This window comes from Furipterus horrens, unplaced genomic scaffold, assembly GCF_987537825.1.
Source record: "Furipterus horrens unplaced genomic scaffold, mFurHor1.1.pri manual_scaffold_7, whole genome shotgun sequence".
Classification (NCBI taxonomy): Eukaryota; Metazoa; Chordata; class Mammalia; order Chiroptera; family Furipteridae; genus Furipterus; species Furipterus horrens.
In genome coordinates, this window is record NW_028327177.1 from 133345829 (window position 1) to 133364540 (window position 18712).

General features: G+C 49.3%; 1 protein-coding gene across 1 annotated transcript in view; it reads left to right on the forward strand.

Annotated features, from left to right (window-relative positions):
- The window catches only part of ITGA9 (integrin subunit alpha 9), a 293781-nt gene that overhangs the window by 1771 nt on the left and 273298 nt on the right, over positions 1–18712 (forward strand). Inside the window, exons 2-3 of the mRNA XM_090284501.1 lie at positions 13255–13382; positions 15129–15235. Of these exons, the coding sequence (XP_090140627.1) occupies positions 13255–13382; positions 15129–15235 (235 nt within the window). The remainder of the gene's footprint in view (positions 1–13254; positions 13383–15128; positions 15236–18712) is intronic.

The window sequence follows — 18712 nt, forward strand, 5'->3', positions numbered from 1 at the left end:
TGCCATCTACCCCAGGTGCTGAGTGTGTGGCCAGACTGTCTTTCCCCGCACTTGCCCAGGATCCCCTTTATAAAGCAAAGAGGGCCGAATACCTCCTCCACACTCAGAGTCCACGGGGGCTTCGGAGGTGGTGGAGCGTGCAGCCTGGGCAGAAGCAGTCGGGCAGCACAGCCTAGAATACTGTGCCGGACTCCAGGACTGCGTGATCTTGGCACAAAGCATGCGGGGAGAGCTGTCAGAAATAGAAGGGCTTCTCCCGGCAGGGACTCCTGTGGAGAGGCAGGTGGTGGCCCTGGGGCATTGCGTGGGATCCACAGCTGCTCGGGCTTATGCACGTGGAGCTCTTTAAACGGCTCAGTTAAGCCCCTCTCACCTGGATTTGGATGGGCCACTGGCCTGAGCTGCCCCCGCTGGGGAACACTGGGGAGGAACAGAGAGCAGATCTGACATGGGCAGAGTTGAGCCTGCTTCGTGTTCAAAAGGGGATGAGGACTCTATTTGACAAGTGCAGGAAGAGACAGTCTCGCTTTCAGCTCAGCACCGGGTCAATGGCAGAGCGGAGGTGGACCCGGGTGGTAATGCTGCTGCGTGGCCCTGGTGCCCGTGGAGATGAGGGACAATATTTCAGGGGTCAGAATGCACCCATCCACAGCCAGGCTGCTGGTCTCAAAGGTGCCCTCTTTGCTTCTGATACTGAATGCGCTGCTCTTTCTACTGGAGGGCTTGTCCCTGTGGTTTTCAGGTACCAAGTCACCTCTACTGAAATCTTTTTAAAGCAATTTTCCCCTCCCCTCCCCACCCTGCACTGACTTACTTGTTTCAAGTATTTTCTTTCTTATCCTTTCTTTCTCCTCTCCTTGCTCCCAAATAGTCATCAGTTTACACCCTGAGGGTTATTTTCTGTCGATTATGCTTTCCAGTCATGGCAGACTGTGGCCTTTGAAGCAAGAAATCTCCAGCATCTCCTCCTTTCACCTTGTAACTGAAGCTTTGCGACATCCTTAATTATTTACCCCCGAATAAATTCCTGGACTTGGAATTGCTGGGTCAGAGAGGAAGGGAGGTTTTAAGTCATTTTCTCGGCATTTCCAAAGTGCCAGAGAAGCTAGAGTGTGTACTCCACAGAAACGCATTCACTTACTTGTCCCTGGCGTTTTGGCGTCATTTACCAAAGGGCTGCTCCAGAGCAATGGACACGCCCATCTGCCTACAGAAGGGGACTTAAAAAGATCACAAATAGTCAAAATGGGTGAGAGAGGTAAGGGATAGATATGAAAAGGAAAAGTCATATATTGAAACTTTGAAAGGAGAAGAAGGCAAAAACATGAAGCCTTGTATTTGGTGTCTTCCTTCTGGAGAGGAAATTGCTCCTTAGCTCCTTCATTCAGTATTTAGTGGTTTAATAAGTTGGCTGGGTGCCCATTAAACACCATTTTACAGGCAAAATGGTTTGCTGTATCCAGGGTAATGGGGTGAGGAGAAGGTGCTGGAGGGCAGGGATGGGCTCTAGCACCAGGGCCAGCGTGGGCCCTGCAGGGGCAGAGCTGAGAGCTCATGGTTGGAAGGGACCCTGGGTGCACATCACAAAGCACGTGTGTGTGTTCTGGCAGAACCGGCTCCACTCCTTCAGCCCCACAACTGTGCATTCTGATCAGTTCTTTTAAACTTGGCACTGACCAGAGGGGCCTAAATCTCTGCAAGAGAAGGGGGGTGTCCTTGCTTTTTCCAAGCCCTGGAGACCGAGTCCAGCTTCTGCAGTGATTGTGCATTGAGAGCAGAGCCCCAGACCCCTCCTCTCTCTACGTGTTTGACTTGAGTGGTCTCTCTGTCACCATGCTCTATAGGCAGTGGGAGTTGTCCCCATGACCGGGTGATCCAGGATATCCTGCGCAGTGTTACAGATGGCAGCTGTATCAGTTTGGATGCAGACATGCAAGCGACCCAGTTTCCTCCTTTGCAGTGTCACCCATAGGGCGTCTGCCTGCCCAGGGACAGCTTCCTCTTATATCACCCCCTCTCCCGCCACCCCCCTCTCCGGTCTTCTTGCACTTTTTGAACAACAGCAGTAGGTGCCAGGGAACATGGACAAAGTCGGTTTCTGTCCCCTTCCCTTAGCCGTGGACGGGTTCCTCAGCTGCAGGACAGACAACTCTTAACACCCTGCAATATAAATAAATGCAGCCCGGCTGGCGTCCAGCCCCCAGAGTGGGTTTCTTTGACACCCCTCCCCTTTTCTCTGCCCCAGACGCCCTGGCGTTGGCTGGGTGCACTGGCTTCCTTTCTGGCGATGTGCTTCCTGCCCATTTCCCGGGAGACAGCAAGACAGCAAGACAGCTGTGCCTCAGGCACAGAGCAAGTGCTTGGCAATGGAAGACGTGCGGCTTTTTGCTTTGTTGAGGTTGTCAGAGCATCATTCAGTGCCGAATGGGAGGCAGTTCAGATCCAAGGAGAACATCACATCCTCACTGTGCATTTAGGTTGAGAAGGAAAGGAACGAGCTAGACATCTCTGCTGCCCTGCCAATACTGTTGCCAGTAGCCAGATGTATTTTAATTTAAAGTAAAATTAATGACAACCAAAGAAAACGAAGAATTCAGTGCCTCAGTCATACTAGCCACATGTTGAGTGCTCAGTAGCCACATCTGGCCAGTGGCTTCCGTTTTGGATCTCATACAGAGAGAACATAAGCATCGCCACGGAAAGTTCTACTGGGTAGCCCAGGTTTAGGGCAATGACTTAAGTCTTAAAGGGCTAGACAAAGATCAGAAGGCAGTATAGTAAAGAGAAAAACATCAACCCTTGGCGTATTTGAGTATTAAAACGGAAACGAAGGTGCTTAAATCTAACCAACAAGAGTGGGCAGCCAAAGCAGCTGAATTCTTTTTCCGTTCATCAAACGTTGGAGTGTCTGCTCTGTGTTAAGGGGCAGGGATTCAAGAATGAAAAATCCATTCCTGATCTGCTGGGGGAGAAGATTGTGGGGTTCTAGTCTTGTATCTCAGGCAAAATATAAGATATGGGCCCTGAAGGGGGAGAGGCTTGTCTTTGGGCAGGCGCGGGTTGTTCAGGGGGCAAAGGAGCGCCCCTGTGGACATAAAACCTTCAGAACGGGGACCCTAGGGCCATGGCCCTGCTGCCCCCATTTTAGTGAGGAGATGCCTGGAAATGGCCTGGCAGCCGCCTTCCCGTAACCTCCATGGGGGAATTCCTTGCTGAGTCCCAGGCAGACTCTCAGGCGTGGGTGTAGCTCCACCTCCCCATCTGGATTTTCTGGAAGTAGCATTTTCAGATCTTGTTCCTGGTTCTCACTGGCCCTGCAGAGCCTGCTCAGGAAGGGATGAGATGTCTGTGAGGCCCAAGTTCTAAGGGGACCCAGAATATGTCTCTTGGGATTACGGGGGAGTTTCCTTGAAGATCTTGAACCTGGCAAGGGTGCTGTTTCCTGAGCTGGTGCTGAACTCTGGCTGGGGCAGAGACAGCTGTGTTGCTGAGGGGAGAACCTTCCAGGGCAAGAAGACAGACTCTTTTCAGCCAGTCACTAACAGCCCTGAGTGTGAGGGTGTGAAGGGCACAGCTTGAGCCAGCTCTGATTCCCTGGTGACCTGCTGCTGGTCAGGAAACAGTCTCCTCCTGATAACTGCTCTTGTGATTTGTCCAGGGAAAACGTCACGTTTATTAAAAGCAGCCATGGTGTTCTCAAAGATCACTTGCTTTCGAGGGAGTTGCGTGTAACTTTAAGAAATCAAAATGAATGATTCCATCAGATGGTATTTGCTGAGCATCTATTTACAAGAGGTCAAATGTTTTCACAGGCCTAGGAGTCTTTAACTGCATCTTTGGGACAACCTGCTGAGTGGTTCCGGTTTGTTGGTTGGAGAACTGAGGCTTACAGAGTTACAGTGGGGGCCAAGGCCCACCCGGCTGCAGTGATCAGCACCCATTGACTGGGGGCCCATGCCAGTTTGAGTACTCTGGGAGCAGATGCTAGGATGGAGATAGGAGTTCAAGAGAAATATGGGTGAAGGGAGGAGGGGGGTGAGACCTGTGAACAAGAGGGAGGAAACAGGACTGGGCAGGGAGAGCCTCAGACTTCCCCATAGATCTAATTAAAGCCTCAGACAACTCAACGGGGACTGTCATCCCCCTCCTCCGCCCCATGATCACGATCAGTCATTGGCTGCCCATGCCTGGGAAGAGTGGCCCAGTTTGAGGGCTGTGGCCACACTGAGGGGCTGCAGCTGGAGGCTGGAGGCGACTGCCCCTTTGCAGCTGAGCCTCATGAGGTGACACACCGCCATGGCCGTCCTGGAGCCCATCACGGGTGCCTGGCTGTGTTGGGAAGGTATGTGACTGGGGACCAGTCTCCCTTTGCTTATCCCACTGTATCAGCACGGGGAGCATTGGGATTCTGGGCCATTAGAATGGGCCCGACGCTGACTCCAGGACATTCTTGCTGCCAGCTGATCTCAGAGAAGTTGCAGGTGAGGGATGGAGGAGGAAGGGCACGCCGCCTGAACCTTGAGCCACCGAGCAGTTGGATGAGCTCTTGACCAGGACGCATCCCGGGACCCTTGTGAATCAGTCTTAAGCTGTGGGGGGAGGGACTCAGCAACCAACCAAAGCAGAATAAAGTGTTTTATCAAGACCTTCCTTTTTGCCAGAGGGAGCCTTAGTAAGCAGAAGTGATTCCAAGATTGGGGAAAGATATCTAGTCTTTGAAACCACAGGTTCACTGGCTTCCTAATTTCTGTGATTTGGGAGAACAAAGAGGACGCCTGTTAAATTCACAGCAGTAGCAACAATAGCAAAGCAAAACACGTATTGAGTACTTAGCATGCGTGGAGTTCTGCTCTGTTTACATGCTGTATGCCTGTTAGCTCCTTTAACGTTCCCTACAGTTGTTTCGGTTGGCTGTCATTTTAGGCCCATTCACCAAGGGGAAAACTGAGGCACAGAGGCCCGAGTTACATGGCAAGAGAGTAGGAGAGCTGGAGCCTGTGAGGTTGCCTCTGAAGTTAGGAGCCTGAGTTTGGGGCTACAGGGCACCAAAGCTTCTGTCTCGTGAGGCTCTGTCCTGCCTGCCCTGCTAGATACGTTTTGAAATTACGGCGGTGGTAGCTTCCTTGTGACACCATTTGGGGGTGCTTATTGATGACCCACTGGCTCATGTGTGGGTGCAGGGGCCCTGCGTTCCAGAGATGCTTGATGATCACTGAGTAAACGCATCTAGTAATTCTGCCAGGGACATTTGTAGGGCCTGCTGTCACACCAGGTCTGTCTGATGTTCAGACGCACGTATCCTAGGAAAGATGGAGCATTCTGGAATATTCCATGTATCCATCCTAACCTCGCTGGGCTGCTCCAGCTGCTCCGTTGAGTCTTCCTGGCTCCCACCACTTACTTCAGAAGCTCTGTTTGCAGAGTGGATGGGGAAGGTAGCCATGGTGACCAGTCTTTAGGATGCACCCCTGGATCCTTAACATGATTAAAGAAACCCACCCAAAGTCAGACTTTCTGCACCAGTGACCAGCATATGCGAGCGAGTACGATCCCCAAAATCTGAACATGAAAGAACATGGGACTGGTTTCCTGTAATCTCAGCCCAAGCAGCTCCCCTGCCCCCACCGCCCAGTCCTGACTGTCTGGTGTTAACACCCTGCAGTGCCCACACACCCTGGAGCAGAGTTGGCATCATGTAGGACACACAGGAAAGCAGGGCGGCAGAGAGGGTTGGCACCTCTATCCCACCAGGACAGGTGCTAGAGAGTGGATGTTCCAGACTTGGGGGTGGGGTTCTTCCTGGCTCCGCCTTTGTTGTGGCTGGATTCCCCAGCCACAACCAAATCTGTGGTCTCTGTGCCGTAATAGGGGGGCTGCCAAGAGGGTGGGCTCCAACGTCAGCCCTGACATCGCCCCCAGGTAGGAGTTGGGTGATCTTGGCAAGTTCCTCCAGCTGTCCGAGCCTCATTTCCTCCTCTGTAAAATAATGATGATAAGAATCCTCCCTCGCTCTGCCCGGTATGGCTCAGTGGGCTGAGCGTTGTCTCACGAAGAGAAAGGTCGCCAGTTCGATTCCCAGGCAGGGCACATGCCTGGGTTGCGGGCCAGGTCCCCAGATGGGGGTGCATGAGAGTCAATCACACATTGGTGTTTCTCTCCCTTTCTTTCTTTCTCCCTTCCCCTCTCTCTAAAAATAAAAAAATAAAATTGTAAAAAAAATAAAATAAAAATAAATGAGAGAGTCTCACATAATATACACTCTTCAGTGAAATTTTGGTCAGGGGCTATGTACATGTGCATTTTTGTGTATCATTTACATTCTGCCTGCTTCCAGAAAGGTCCTGAGCCGGCTGCTTTAACTGGAGACCTGAGGAACTGCAGATCCGAGTGTTTTGCCTGCTTTTCCCTTCCCTGAGATGGTGGCAGCCACTTGTTATGTGGAGCCCTGGCCCCCATTTCAGGCTCCAGATAAGTCTAGGAGGTAGGTCTATAGTTTCAAGGTGGCGTGGTGGTGAGCATTTTTGCGCAAAAAAAAAAAAAAAAAAAGTAAGTGTAAAATTATTGACCTGTTTTTCCTGGAGAAGAAAATTATCATAAGAAACCAATAGGAAGAGTCAGGGCCTTTGCTCAGGTCTCCTGAAGTCTGCAGCTTGCTCTGACTCTTGGATTTTAATGCTGACGTGATGCTCTCAGGTGGGAAGGACAATGGCAGTCCTTTTGCCATGTTTCCTTCTCCGGCTGCCTCCCCTCAGGGCGTCTCCCAGGCCCTGAGCCCCTGGCCAGGGCTGAAGCCTAGATCTGAGGCCCCCTCTCTTACTGATGGGGCGGCCACAGGGCTGTGCCACTCTAAGGTGGGGACCCTGCCTGCGCCTCGGCTCTTTCGCAGCTGGACACGGCACCCATCTGTTTCATTCGCTGAGTTAGACTTTCTGGGGTGGATTGCACTCCTCTCCCTCCTTTTATCTCCTCCCACCTAGGGTTCCCAAGAGTAAAAATAAGCCAGAGGTGCTGTGCTCACAGGCACCCTGAGGCAGTGGGGACTGCAGCTCATCGGGGCTCCGTGTGTGTTTCCTCCTTCAGCAGCCTGGGCTTGTGCACGTGGTGGCTGGGCAGGGTGCCAAGAGAGCAATGGGAGGATGCTCGGTCTCTTGAAGCCGAGGCTGTTCCTTCTGTCGCAGTCTGTTGGCCAGTACAAGTGACAGGGCCAGTCCCCATTCAAGAGGAGGGTGAACAGACTCCCTCACCTGATGGGAGGAGCTGTGACGTCACAGTGGAAGGGCACGGATACAGCAAGGTGGAGAACTGTGGCGACCGGGGCAATCTGCCTGTGGGGGAAGTGTCCTAGCCATTCCTGAACTTTTGCGACCTCAGCTGACCATCTGAATGAATCTCTGCCTGGTGCACCAGGAAAGGGACTGAGGCTCTAAGGATCTGTGACCTCCTGGGGTGCTGCCAAGATGTGGCACTGGGACAAGTTGGGTGCCAAGGTTTTTGGCCTACTGCCCAGCCTTCTAACACCTCTTTGAAACTCCACTTTGTACCACGTGCCATGCTGGGTGTTTTATAAACATTACTTCGCTTAAACCTTACAAGAACCCTTAGATACATTTTCCTTCTGTTTTACAGAGGAAGAAAACTAAGGCTCAGAGAGGTTAAGAAACTTGTACGAAGTCACACAGCTTATTGAGGGTAGAGGCAGAATTTGCATCCTGTGTTACACTTCACCACCTTGAATAACTTGCTCTTGAAACTTAGAATTCAGGTGGCACTACTAGTTTAAAACACTTGCTTTAACACCTGGAGTCTCCGTTTTCCAACAGGTAAAAAGAGTCGCCTCTGAGGTTTTTTGGGTTCCACACCTCCAGTTAGCCAGCACTGGCCCTACGGAGTCCCCTCCCTCTGGAAGCAGATGGCTTGGTTTGGTCAGAGGTGGCTCTCCCTCTGCTCAGATCTTGGCTATTTTCAGCTGATTAAGGGCCACAGAGTGATTCCTGGGGTTTCCGTGCGGTGCAGTGAACACACAGTGATTGAATTCCACTCCTGTAACTGCCACGTGGGTCCCTGGGGAAGCTTTGGCTTTGGGATCAAACGCTTGAAAGCAAACCTAATGGGTTTAAGGTTTTGAATCCCCAGTTGCTGTCCTGGATCTGGCTATAATTGTGCCCGCAGAAACACTGCCGTGGCATTCGTGGGGAGGGAGGGAGCCTTTGAGAACGCTGTCAGTTCCGAGTCTTCCCCAGAGGCCAGCTGTGGCTCAGCCCTTCTCTGCCACCTGGGCTCAGCCCTTCTCTGCCACCTGCTCTCCAGGGACCTGACCTGCAGTTTGCCCTCAGGACGTGAGGGCCGGGCTCAGAGCAGGATGGGCGGCTGGACTGGAGCCTTTGTAGCCAGCTGGACCACCCACATGCTGACCACGGAAGTGGCTGTGTCGGAAAAACGGAGGGCATCTAAACTGCAGTAGGAGGGAGCCGGGGGGGACTGGAAAGACGGTGCCTTTCGATACCAACCCCCTGGGCTCAGATCTAGTTCTGCCACTTATTAGCCAAGTAACCCGCCACCTCTGAGTAAAACACATATAAGAGGCTGCTTGACAGGATTGCCCTGAGCAAGAACTCGGACAACCTGTGAGCGCAGCTGGTTCGGGCAGACGAACAGCTGGGCCCTCATTTGTAATTAGGTGCGTGAACTACTCATTAAGAGGGGTGAATCTCTGTGCAACACCACGCCAGCAGTGTAAATGTTTTAGAAAAGCAGAAGGTCATGGAAGTTCAGCCTAATGGGGAGGAGAAAGCCACCTTTCTGTGCCAAGCCCAGTCTGTCCTTTGGCCTAAGGGGGGGCTTCCACATCCAAGTTCTAACCTGGGAGCCAGCTGCGGAGCCTCACCTGGGCTTTTGCAGGTGAGTCACATGTGTGAACAGCTTGCACTGTATGGGGGCACTTGAAACCTGTTGGTTCCTCTTTCCTCCTCCTGTTTGGTGTGGGATGGGCAGAATCAGGGAGAGGGCACTGTTCTCAGTTGCCGGGGTACGTGCTACATCTTGGCGTCTTACCATGCCTTGTGGGCTGGGGCAAGTCCTGAGACCTTCTCTGGCCACCTGCTTCTCCATCTGTAACATGGGGAGGCTGTTAGTGCCTCTCACGGGGTTGCTGTGAAGATTCAATATGATTCTACCCTAAGGAGCCCAGCCCAACGCTTGCACACTCCATGTGCCTGATGCATGCTGGTTGTCCTTGTAATTAGAAATCTAGAATTCTGAGTTAATGAGACACTAAAATGTCTTTGAAGTTCAAGTACGTCTTTTAACGGGGGATGTCATGGAAGCAAAGCTTCGCTTCTCAAGGGTCATCTGTTCATATCAGCTCTAAATGAACACGATTATTTGTCATCCGTGTGGGTGGTAACATAGCACTTCTTAGACTGTAAATCACCTAAAGAGCTTGTTAAAACGCACATACTGGTTAAGTGGGCTGGGGATGCGGCCTGAGATTCTGCATTGCCATCAAGCTCCCAAGTGTTCTCCGTGCTGCTGGTGTGAGTCCGAATCAGCCTGATGATTTATTGAGGGGTGCCTGTGGGGGTGGGGGACACCCAGGCCCTTTTATATGGTAACTGCTCAGAGGAAAGAAACATCTTATTGTCTTGTCAGGAGAACCAGGGAAGATTGTGGGGGATGTTGGGGGATGTTAGAATAACGAGAAAGAGCAGATGGCATCTTTTCAGTGGCTCGCCCTGAACCCTGGGCCATTGTGCTCTCTCTATCTCTTGGGATCAGCCTGGCGAAGAGCCAGCTGAACTAACTTCAGAAAAGACAAGCTCATCAGCTGGCCTGCAGCCGCAGTCTTGCTGGCCGGCGGCCTAGGTAAAGAGCAGCGCCAGGCAGCGGAGGAAGAAGCCACAGTGTTCTGTAAACACAGAGATACAAGCTCATTCTCCGCCGTGCCCACCCCGGTGAGCTGTGCTCACATGTGCGTGTGCATATGGCCCCCTGAACTCTTGCTTCATTTCCCATTACACAGGATTTGGGAAAAACGTTCTCACCTGCCCAGATGATGAAGGGTTTGAACCAGAGGGTGGTTCTCACTGCTTGATCAGCCATTGTTGTCAGAACCATCGGGTACCTTGGGCTTGGAAGGTAGAAATAACTCAGCTGGTCCTTTCTCCACATCAGAGTTCCATCTAAATTTTGTCCTTTTCAGTCTCGGCCCTAGGCTGAGAGATGCTGTGCCCGGGATCTGAGCTCTCCAGGGTCCCTTCTTGTTTGGATAACCTGTGAATCTGGGTCTTTAAACTTGGAGCAAAGGCACCATCTGACATGTCCAGGGTCCCAGTGCCATTTCAGGAGATGTGATCAAGAAACAGCCTGCTGTTGTGTGAGATTAAATCTCCCGTTTGTTTAATCATTGTCATTCTTACGAAATGAATTGCAAGCGGCATTTATTCCGTGAGCTAATGTAAATTTGGAGTTGGTAGGAATTGTTAGACCCAGCCCTGTCCCACCGGGGTTTTGAGTGGAGGAGGCATCGTGTATGTTGCCCAGGTCTGACAGGCTGACGCGTGGAAAGACGTGGGTGTTTCAGCTGGTTAAATGTGTCCAATTGCTAATTCTTCTCACCTGTGAAAACATAACAGCCTTATAGAGCGCAACCCTTGGCTTGCCCTGGCGGTTCTACAGCTCAGCCCCAGAAGCAAGGGGGGCAGGGGCGGGGAATTGGTTTCTCAACGTGGCTTTCTCCTCATGGAGCTTCATTCGGTGCGTCATCTTGCACTGGAGTTAGCGCAGCCAAGGACCGGCCACACTGCCCTTGTGCGGGAAACCGAGGTGGTGTGGTCTGTCTGGGAAAGCATTTGAGATGATTTCTAAAGGCTGCAGGTTCCAGCCCTCCTTCGGCTTGGAGATTCTGCAGCTGTGGACCACCGTGGGGGTGCTGGGGGGCAGCTTGGGTGTCCTCACTGTCGGGGGCCTGGCTCCTCTCACACTCCAGCAGCGTGTGACTCGATTCCTCGCAGAATCAAATCTAGAATCTGCAAGACTGATCCTGAAGGAGATGCTCCAGGAAGGGGTGGATCTCCCTGGCTCCTGGTATCCTCAGAGATCCTTCACCTTCTCAGTGTTGAGGAATTGGGGCCGTGGCAATTAAGATGGGACCCACACGCCCTCCCATGAACCTGGTAACAGGTGTCTGAGTCACATTAGCGTGGGTGTCCTTTGTGATAGATATCCAGCAGCCTTTGCGGAAGGCCCGTCTGTGGGTCTCTGACTTCTGCTGCTTATCCAGAGCATTGGTGGAGGAGCAGTGTCATTCCAAGGCCAGGGTAGCGGTTAAGGGTGAGTGTCCAGCATCTCATGGTGAAGGTGGCTTTCAGAACAGCATGGGGGGGGGCCTGGGTCCACTTTCCACATTCCTAAGGGGGCTGTCTGGGGTCATCCTGACCTCTACTAGACATGTATTCCGCAGATACCTGATGGATAATGCTTTCTTTTCCCAGGCAAGTGGAGATGATCAGTTTCATGATGTTCCTAATCCAGTTCCTTTCGAGGGGAATTGCATCCCCTTGCCGGGCTGCGAGATATGGAGCAGCTCACATTCTCACTGAGCAGCGGCTTAGAATTTCCTACTCTTTGAACATCAATATGGGTTTTGTTTCAAGTCTCGTTGTACAAGTTCTTTTCCAAGTGGCTTATAGCTCAGCACAAGCTGTGCCTGGTTGGCGCTGTTTAGTATTCTTTGCTGTAGCTCTTCCGTTGACTGCTCTCCGGAAACAATGCCTAACACTGTAGGTCTGAATTGTTTTTGTAACATCTGGAGGGGAACTTGCTCCTGGTCCCCCCGTGCTCTGTGTCCAAATGTGTCTTTTCTTTCTTCCCGGCATGTCTTATATGTTCTTCCTGTAGAGAAGGGCCCTGCTGGGGATGGCCTATCCCCAAGACAGCTTTCCAGTTCAAGATGAAGAACATAGAGCTTCATTCTTGCCCAGTGTGTATGTGAACGCATCCATCTCTGGTTTGTGTCGGGCTAGAGGATGCATTGATAATTCTCCATTACTGCTACATCTTCCCTCTGTCCCCTTAAATGTGCATTTTATGTGTGGTGGGGAGGAGGCGAGGGCCACAGATAAGAAATGCCAGCTCTGAATTTCTTACTCACATCATTATTTTTTAAGTCTGATACACCCAGGAGAGTGCCCATATCATGTATACAATCTGATCAATGATCACAGATTCATGTGACTACTGCTCAGGTTGAAAAGAAGACAGTAAGTACATGGAAAGCCCCATCTCTCTAACTGCAATCCCCCTGGCTCCTCCTGGAGGTCACCGTTATCCTGACCTCTAATCCCACAGTTAAACTTTGGCTGCTTTGAACTTCAGATACATGGAATCAGACAGTGAGTACGCTATTGTCCCTGATGTCTGTTGCTCAGTATTATGTTTATGAGATTCATCCATGTGGTTGTGGCTGAATGATGTTCACTGATTTTCATTGCTGTATAGAATTCTGTTATATTTCTATACCATAATTATCCATTCTAGTGTTGACGGACGTTTGTGTTTCTTCATTTTTGGCCATTGCATATTCAGTTGTGAACATTTTTGTACCTGTTGCCTGGTAGGCATGTGTACGCATTTCTGTTGGGTATGTTCCTAGAAATGGAATGACTGGGTCATAGGGTAAGCATATGTCGGTTTTGTTAGAAACTGTCAAATTGTTCACCATGTGGTTGTAAGGGTTTACACTCCCACCAGCCATGGATGAGGGTTTGCATTGCTCCATATCCTTGCCAGCACTTGGTATGTTCAGTCTTTTTGGTTTTAACCTCCTAGTAGGTATGAAGTGGTATCTCATTTGTGTTTCTCTGATAACTAATACAGTTGAACACCTTTTTATGTCTATTGGCCATTTGGTTATGGTCTTCTATCAAGTATCTATTGAAGTATTTGGCCCATTATGATATTGGATACCTGTGTTTTCCTTATCTATTCATAGGAGTTCTTTATTAGATTCTGGATAAGCATCATTTGTTGGTTGTATGTGTTTCCAGCAAATTTAAGCTTTAAGTATGTCTGGAGAAAACCAAACAGGGTCACTGTCGGAGGCCCTCCCCCGGCCCTGCTGCACAGGACGCTGCTCGGGGAGGGTTTCCCAGGGAGCCTCAGACAGCCCGCTTGTGGCTGCCGGGTGAGAAGTGAACCATCAGCCTCCCCTTTCCAGGTACTAGGTTGTGACAGCTGCTCTTTCTTCTTGACATGCAGGGTCCTTGTGGGCGCACCAAAGGCAGATTCCAAGTACAGCACGTCAGTGAAGTCCCCTGGGGCTGTGTTTAAGTGCCGCATCCACACCAACCCTGACCGGAGATGCACCGAACTGGACATGGCTCGAGGTAGGTGGACATCACTGCCGAAGTGGACGTGGGCCCTGGACCCTCATACTTGCCTCTTTCTCCTCAGGATGGCCTGCCCTCCCTCCCTCCCTCCCATCCATAATGCAGTGAGTACCTATGACTTACTAAGCACCAGACTGTACTGGTGAATAAAACAAAGATCTTGCCAGCCGTCCTTACAAATGAGTGGGCAAAAGAGACATTAAAAAACAAATAATTGATCAGCCTGCGAACCAAGTGTCGCTGGTTCGATTCCCAGTCAGGGCACATGACTAGGTTGCATATCAGGTCCCCAGTTGGGGGTGCATGAGAGGCAACCGCACATTGATAAACACAAAAATAGAAACAAACAAAAAAAACAAATAATTAAGAACAAGAAAACCAAGGGGAAGGTGGGTATTTGGTCTCCACACGATGGGAAAGATGCACAGAGGTTAGCTGGCAGGTGAGGAGGCAGAAGCTCCAAGCAGAGGAGAGCGTGTGCCACGTTCAAGTACAGAGCGAGGGCGGAGTAGCTGGAGGAGTGCACAGGAGAGAGCGGAGGCAGGGGAGCTCGGCCAGGTCGCTGGGGTCAGGGGCGAGGATTTTATTCTGTGGCTGAAGGGGGAGGCCACGAAAATCAATTTTAGGTTTTCTACTTTAAGTAGGGAAAGATAGGCTCAACGGGTGTTTTAAAAAGCTCACTTTGATCCCGTGGAAAACACATCATCTCATCACCTTTGGAATCAGGTGAATCTACCTGGGTTCAGAGCCCAGCTCTGCCAGTTCCTAGTCGGGACTTATCAGGAATGTCCCATAGCCTCTTTGTCCTCTGTCCCCTCCTTTAAAATCAGGACTAAGTTACCTGCCTCACAGCATTCCCTTGAGAAGAGTAAGTGAGATAAATAGAGGTGAGTATACAGAATTGTGCTGGGCATGTTGTAGGTACAGCAGTTCCCTCCATATCACGGTTCACTTATCGCGGCCTCACTGTATCGCGGGATTTTTTAAAATATTATATTTAATTATTTATCGTGGATGTTTCGCTATATCGTGGGATTTTGCGGTACTGTATACATACATTCAAGTTACGTAGGTTTAAGAGTGTAGAATATGTTTAAGAACATAAGTAGTGTTTATAAAAGTGTGGAAAAGGTTAATAAGGGAGTGGGAAAGGTTAATAAGGGACTGGGAACGGTTTATAGTTGTGTGGGAAGGGTTTATAAAGCCTTAAAATATATATAAATACTAAAATAAATGTAAGGTTCCTACTTTGCGGATTTTCACCTATCGCGGGGGATCTAGAACATGATACCTACGATAAGTGAGGGAATACTGTACTCAGTAAGTAGGAGTTCTTTTATTACAGTCACCTCAAGTCCTCACTTTCTTCAAAGTCCTTTTCCATCAAGAGTGTCTAATTATTGTTTTTGAATGAACTGTTGTCATGATTTTCCTTAGCAGAAAAGGAGAGGCATCCATGGTATTCTCAAGCGCTACTCCAAATTACTGGTTGGTGAACTGTTTATTGCTGATGCAAACAAATTAAGGAGCTTGCTCCAGAACATAAACCAGTGTATGGCTTCCTTCATCAAGAAAGTCTTGCTATGAAATAAATATTGACCGGATTAGTGATAGAGTTGATTTTACACTTTGTTCCCTCCTGAGCTGGTTACAAACACTTGGGCTGTAGACCACCCTTTGAAAAGCAGCCAAAAGGACATTATTCCTTAACCCATGACTAGTTTTTTTCTCTTTACCCTCCAGGGAAGAATCGGGGAATGTCCTGTGGAAAAACCTGCCGGGAAGACCGGGATAATGAGTGGATGGGAGTGAGCCTGGCCCGGCAGCCCAAGGCCGATGGCCGGGTTCTGGTAAGGCCTCCAGGGGGGGCCACAGGGAGGGGGTGGCACTCTGAGAATGGGTGACTTTGATCCCTTAGGAAAGCTGGATGGCATGGTGACAAAGGCATGGCTTTGAGGTTGCCTGTTCTGGATTACTGTTTGGACAAATGACTAATCTTTTATTTTCTTCATCTGTCAAATGTTAACAGTATCTGTCCCAGGGTGCAGAGATGTGGCTATTGAAACATAAATAAAATGCATGGGAAAAAGTACTTTGTAAATCTTGTTCATTACATAAATATTTGCGCTTGTCTTTTTAAGTTGAAGTATAATTTACATAAAATGCACAGATCTTAAGGTTACTGGTTGGGTTTTGACAGTTGTACCCACCTGCGTAACACCCCCCTTATCAAGACACAGGCTGTTCCTGTCATTCCAGAAAGTTCTCTCATGTTCCTTTCTAGTCAAGTCTTCCCGCCCCGAGGCAACTGCTGTTAGGAATGGTGATACCACGGGTTACTTTTTCTTTTTCTAGAACTTAATATAAATGGAATCCCACAGTGTGTGCTTTTGTATAAGGCTCCTTTTACTCAAAATAATACTTTTGAGATTAATCCATGCTGTGTGTATCAGTAGTTCATGCCTCTTTATTCCTGTATGATACTATGTTTTATGAAATACATGCTATTTTAAAATAGTCATTTATGTGGCTTCCAAAACACATATGATGTATTCTGATCCGTTAGGTATTTTGAGATGCACAGAGGAAGTCGTTGCCCTTGAGATTCCTGGTATCCTAGAGCTGCGCCGCCTAGCAAGGGAGCCACCAGCCACATGGAGTTATTCAAGCTTAAATGGATCTGAATGAAAAATTCAGTTCTTTAGGCACACCGGCCACATTTTGAGTGATGTATACCTGCCCGTGGCTGCTGGCTGCTGTGTTGGATGACACAGAATATTTCCAGCGGTGCACAAAGTTTCACTGAACCCAACAACCACAACAAAAGGAATTTCTAACGGCCTCAGTGGTTTTCTCCATTTCCCCCCTTTTCTTACACTTGTCTATTGCGGTAGAACACCAAGGTACTTAACACACACAACCACAATTGAACAGCTTGGTGAATTTTGTGTATCCATATACGCATGTGTCCCCACTGCTAACAGCCCAGAATGTTCCCTTGCCCCCCCCCCCCCCCGAGGTAAACAGTGGGCCTCGTCCTGCCATTGGCTTTTCTTGGGTGATGATTTTTGTTATAAAAGCATGAGATCAAGAAGGGAAAATACTACCAGCTGCCATTTATGGAGGGCTCCCTTTGGGCCATATGCTGCAAAGCTGCGGGATTTTGCATATATTTTATCTAGATCTTGAGGATCTAGGCAACATGTTTCTGTCCCCTCTCAGAGGAGCCCCCTGTGTGTTCAGCTTCTTCATGGTAGAGCCTGGTCATCAGAATTCCGCTTCCTTCTCAGCACAAGTGACTCATCTCCCCCCTTGTCGGCCCCTCGTGGGGAGGGACGGAGCAGCTGGATGCTGTCGCCAGCGTCCTGAAGCCTCCCTGCTGGAAAGTGTTGTGGGTCCTGCTGAGGGCCCCAGCCCCTCTGTCTGTCTTGCGTTCTATCTTTTAATCGCTGTCGCGAGCTCTCCTGGACCCTGTCCCAGCCTCTGCATTCCTCCAGCTGTACTGGCCTGACCCTGGCTGGACAACCTGGCCCCAGGAAGGCCAGAACGCTTGTCGCCTTCCTCTGGAAAGGAGGGAAGAAACTGCTTCATCTAACGTCAGGGTGGCCCGAGGTCGAGGCTCAGGACATAGGAGGTGGTGGCCTGATGGCACAGAGCACACAATGCCCAGTGGAGCCTGGCGCCCTCAGCCAGACGTTGCTTCTGTGACAGTACTTCCTCTCCCCATGGAAGGACGACCTCTGGGGGGCTGAGAGCTTGTTTCCAAGGGGGCAGTATCAGGAAGGAGTCATCTCTGGGGACATGAACAGCAGCAAGGATCACCAGGGCGATATAGCAAAGGAAGTCGTGAGGGCAGAGCTGGGCATCTGCCCGTTTGTGCTGTGATAACCCTGTTCTAGTTCATTGCACACAGAGTTGCATTTCGCATGTTTTACACAAGTATTGCATCATCCATTCAATAAGCCCTAATATGCCGGTGCTGGAGAAAGAGGGGGCCCTCCAACAGCAGCTGTTTTCCTCGTCGCTTTTTTTGGGTCAAAAACACAACATAAAATCTACCATCTTATCCGTTTGTAAGTGTACAGTACGTTCGTGTTACCTATATGCACACTGCTGTACGGAAGATCTCTAGAACTTTTTCATCTGGTGACACTGAAACTCTATAGCTATCGAAGAACTCCCTCTTTCCCCCTCTCCCAGGCCTTGGCGACCACCGATCTTTTCTGCTGTTTGTAAGAGTTTGACTATTTTAGATAACTCATATAAATGGGATCATGCAGTATTTATCTTTTTGTGACTGGCTTCCTTCACTTAGCATAATGGCCTCAAGGGTCATCCATGTTGCAGCAAATGACAGAATTTCCTTCTTTTTTTTCCCCTTAGGGCTGAATAATATTTCATTTTATATATACACCCCATTTTCTTTATCTGCTCATCCATTGATGGATCTTTGGGTTTCATCTACTTAGTTATTGTGAATAATGCTGCTATGAACATGGGTGTACAGATATCTCTTCAATATCCTGTTTTTCAGTTCTGTACGCGGAAGGAAATGGCTGGATTATATGATAATTCTATTTTTTATTTTTTGAGGAACCACCATACTGTTTCCTGCAGAGGTGGTACCATTTTACAATCTACACAAAGAAGGGTTTCAATTTCTTCACATCACCAACACTTATTTTCTGTTTTGCTTTTGTTTTTGCGTTTAGTAGGCTAGCCTAATGGATGTGAGGTAGTGTCTCATTGTGGTTTTGATTTGCATTTCCCAAATGATCAGCGATGTTGAGTATCTTCCCATGTGCTTCTTGGCCATTTGCATATCTTCTTTAGAGAAACATCTGTTCAGTTCCTCTGCCCATTGTCAAATTCTGTTATTTGTTTTTGCTCTTGAGTCATCCCTGACCCTTTCTGTGCATGTGCTGTCTTGTTTGATAAGACTTGTCCTAAGTCCTTTCTGTTCCTACCCTGCTTTGTCCTCCCTGGAGAGGGCGTGAAGCCTGTCTTTGGTGACAGCGTTGTCTGGAACAAGCTTACCATCTTTTGTGTCATTAGGAACTCAGCGTTATGTGGCTTCCTTGTATTTACAATTTATTTTAGGTATATGTGTCTTTTTTTTTTTTTATGGAAGCCACTAGTAGCCAGAGACCAAATCCTCTACGCTTTTCACTCTGAGTGCTTGGAGAAGATCTCTCTAGGGAGTAGTGTTTCTAAAAGTGTGTTTGGAAAATATGGGGCAGAGTGTCTGTTAAAATGATTAGACACCAAATCAGTTGCCATCTCTTCTTGGTGGCTGATTCTAAGTGGGTGATAGAGTAGGAGACAAA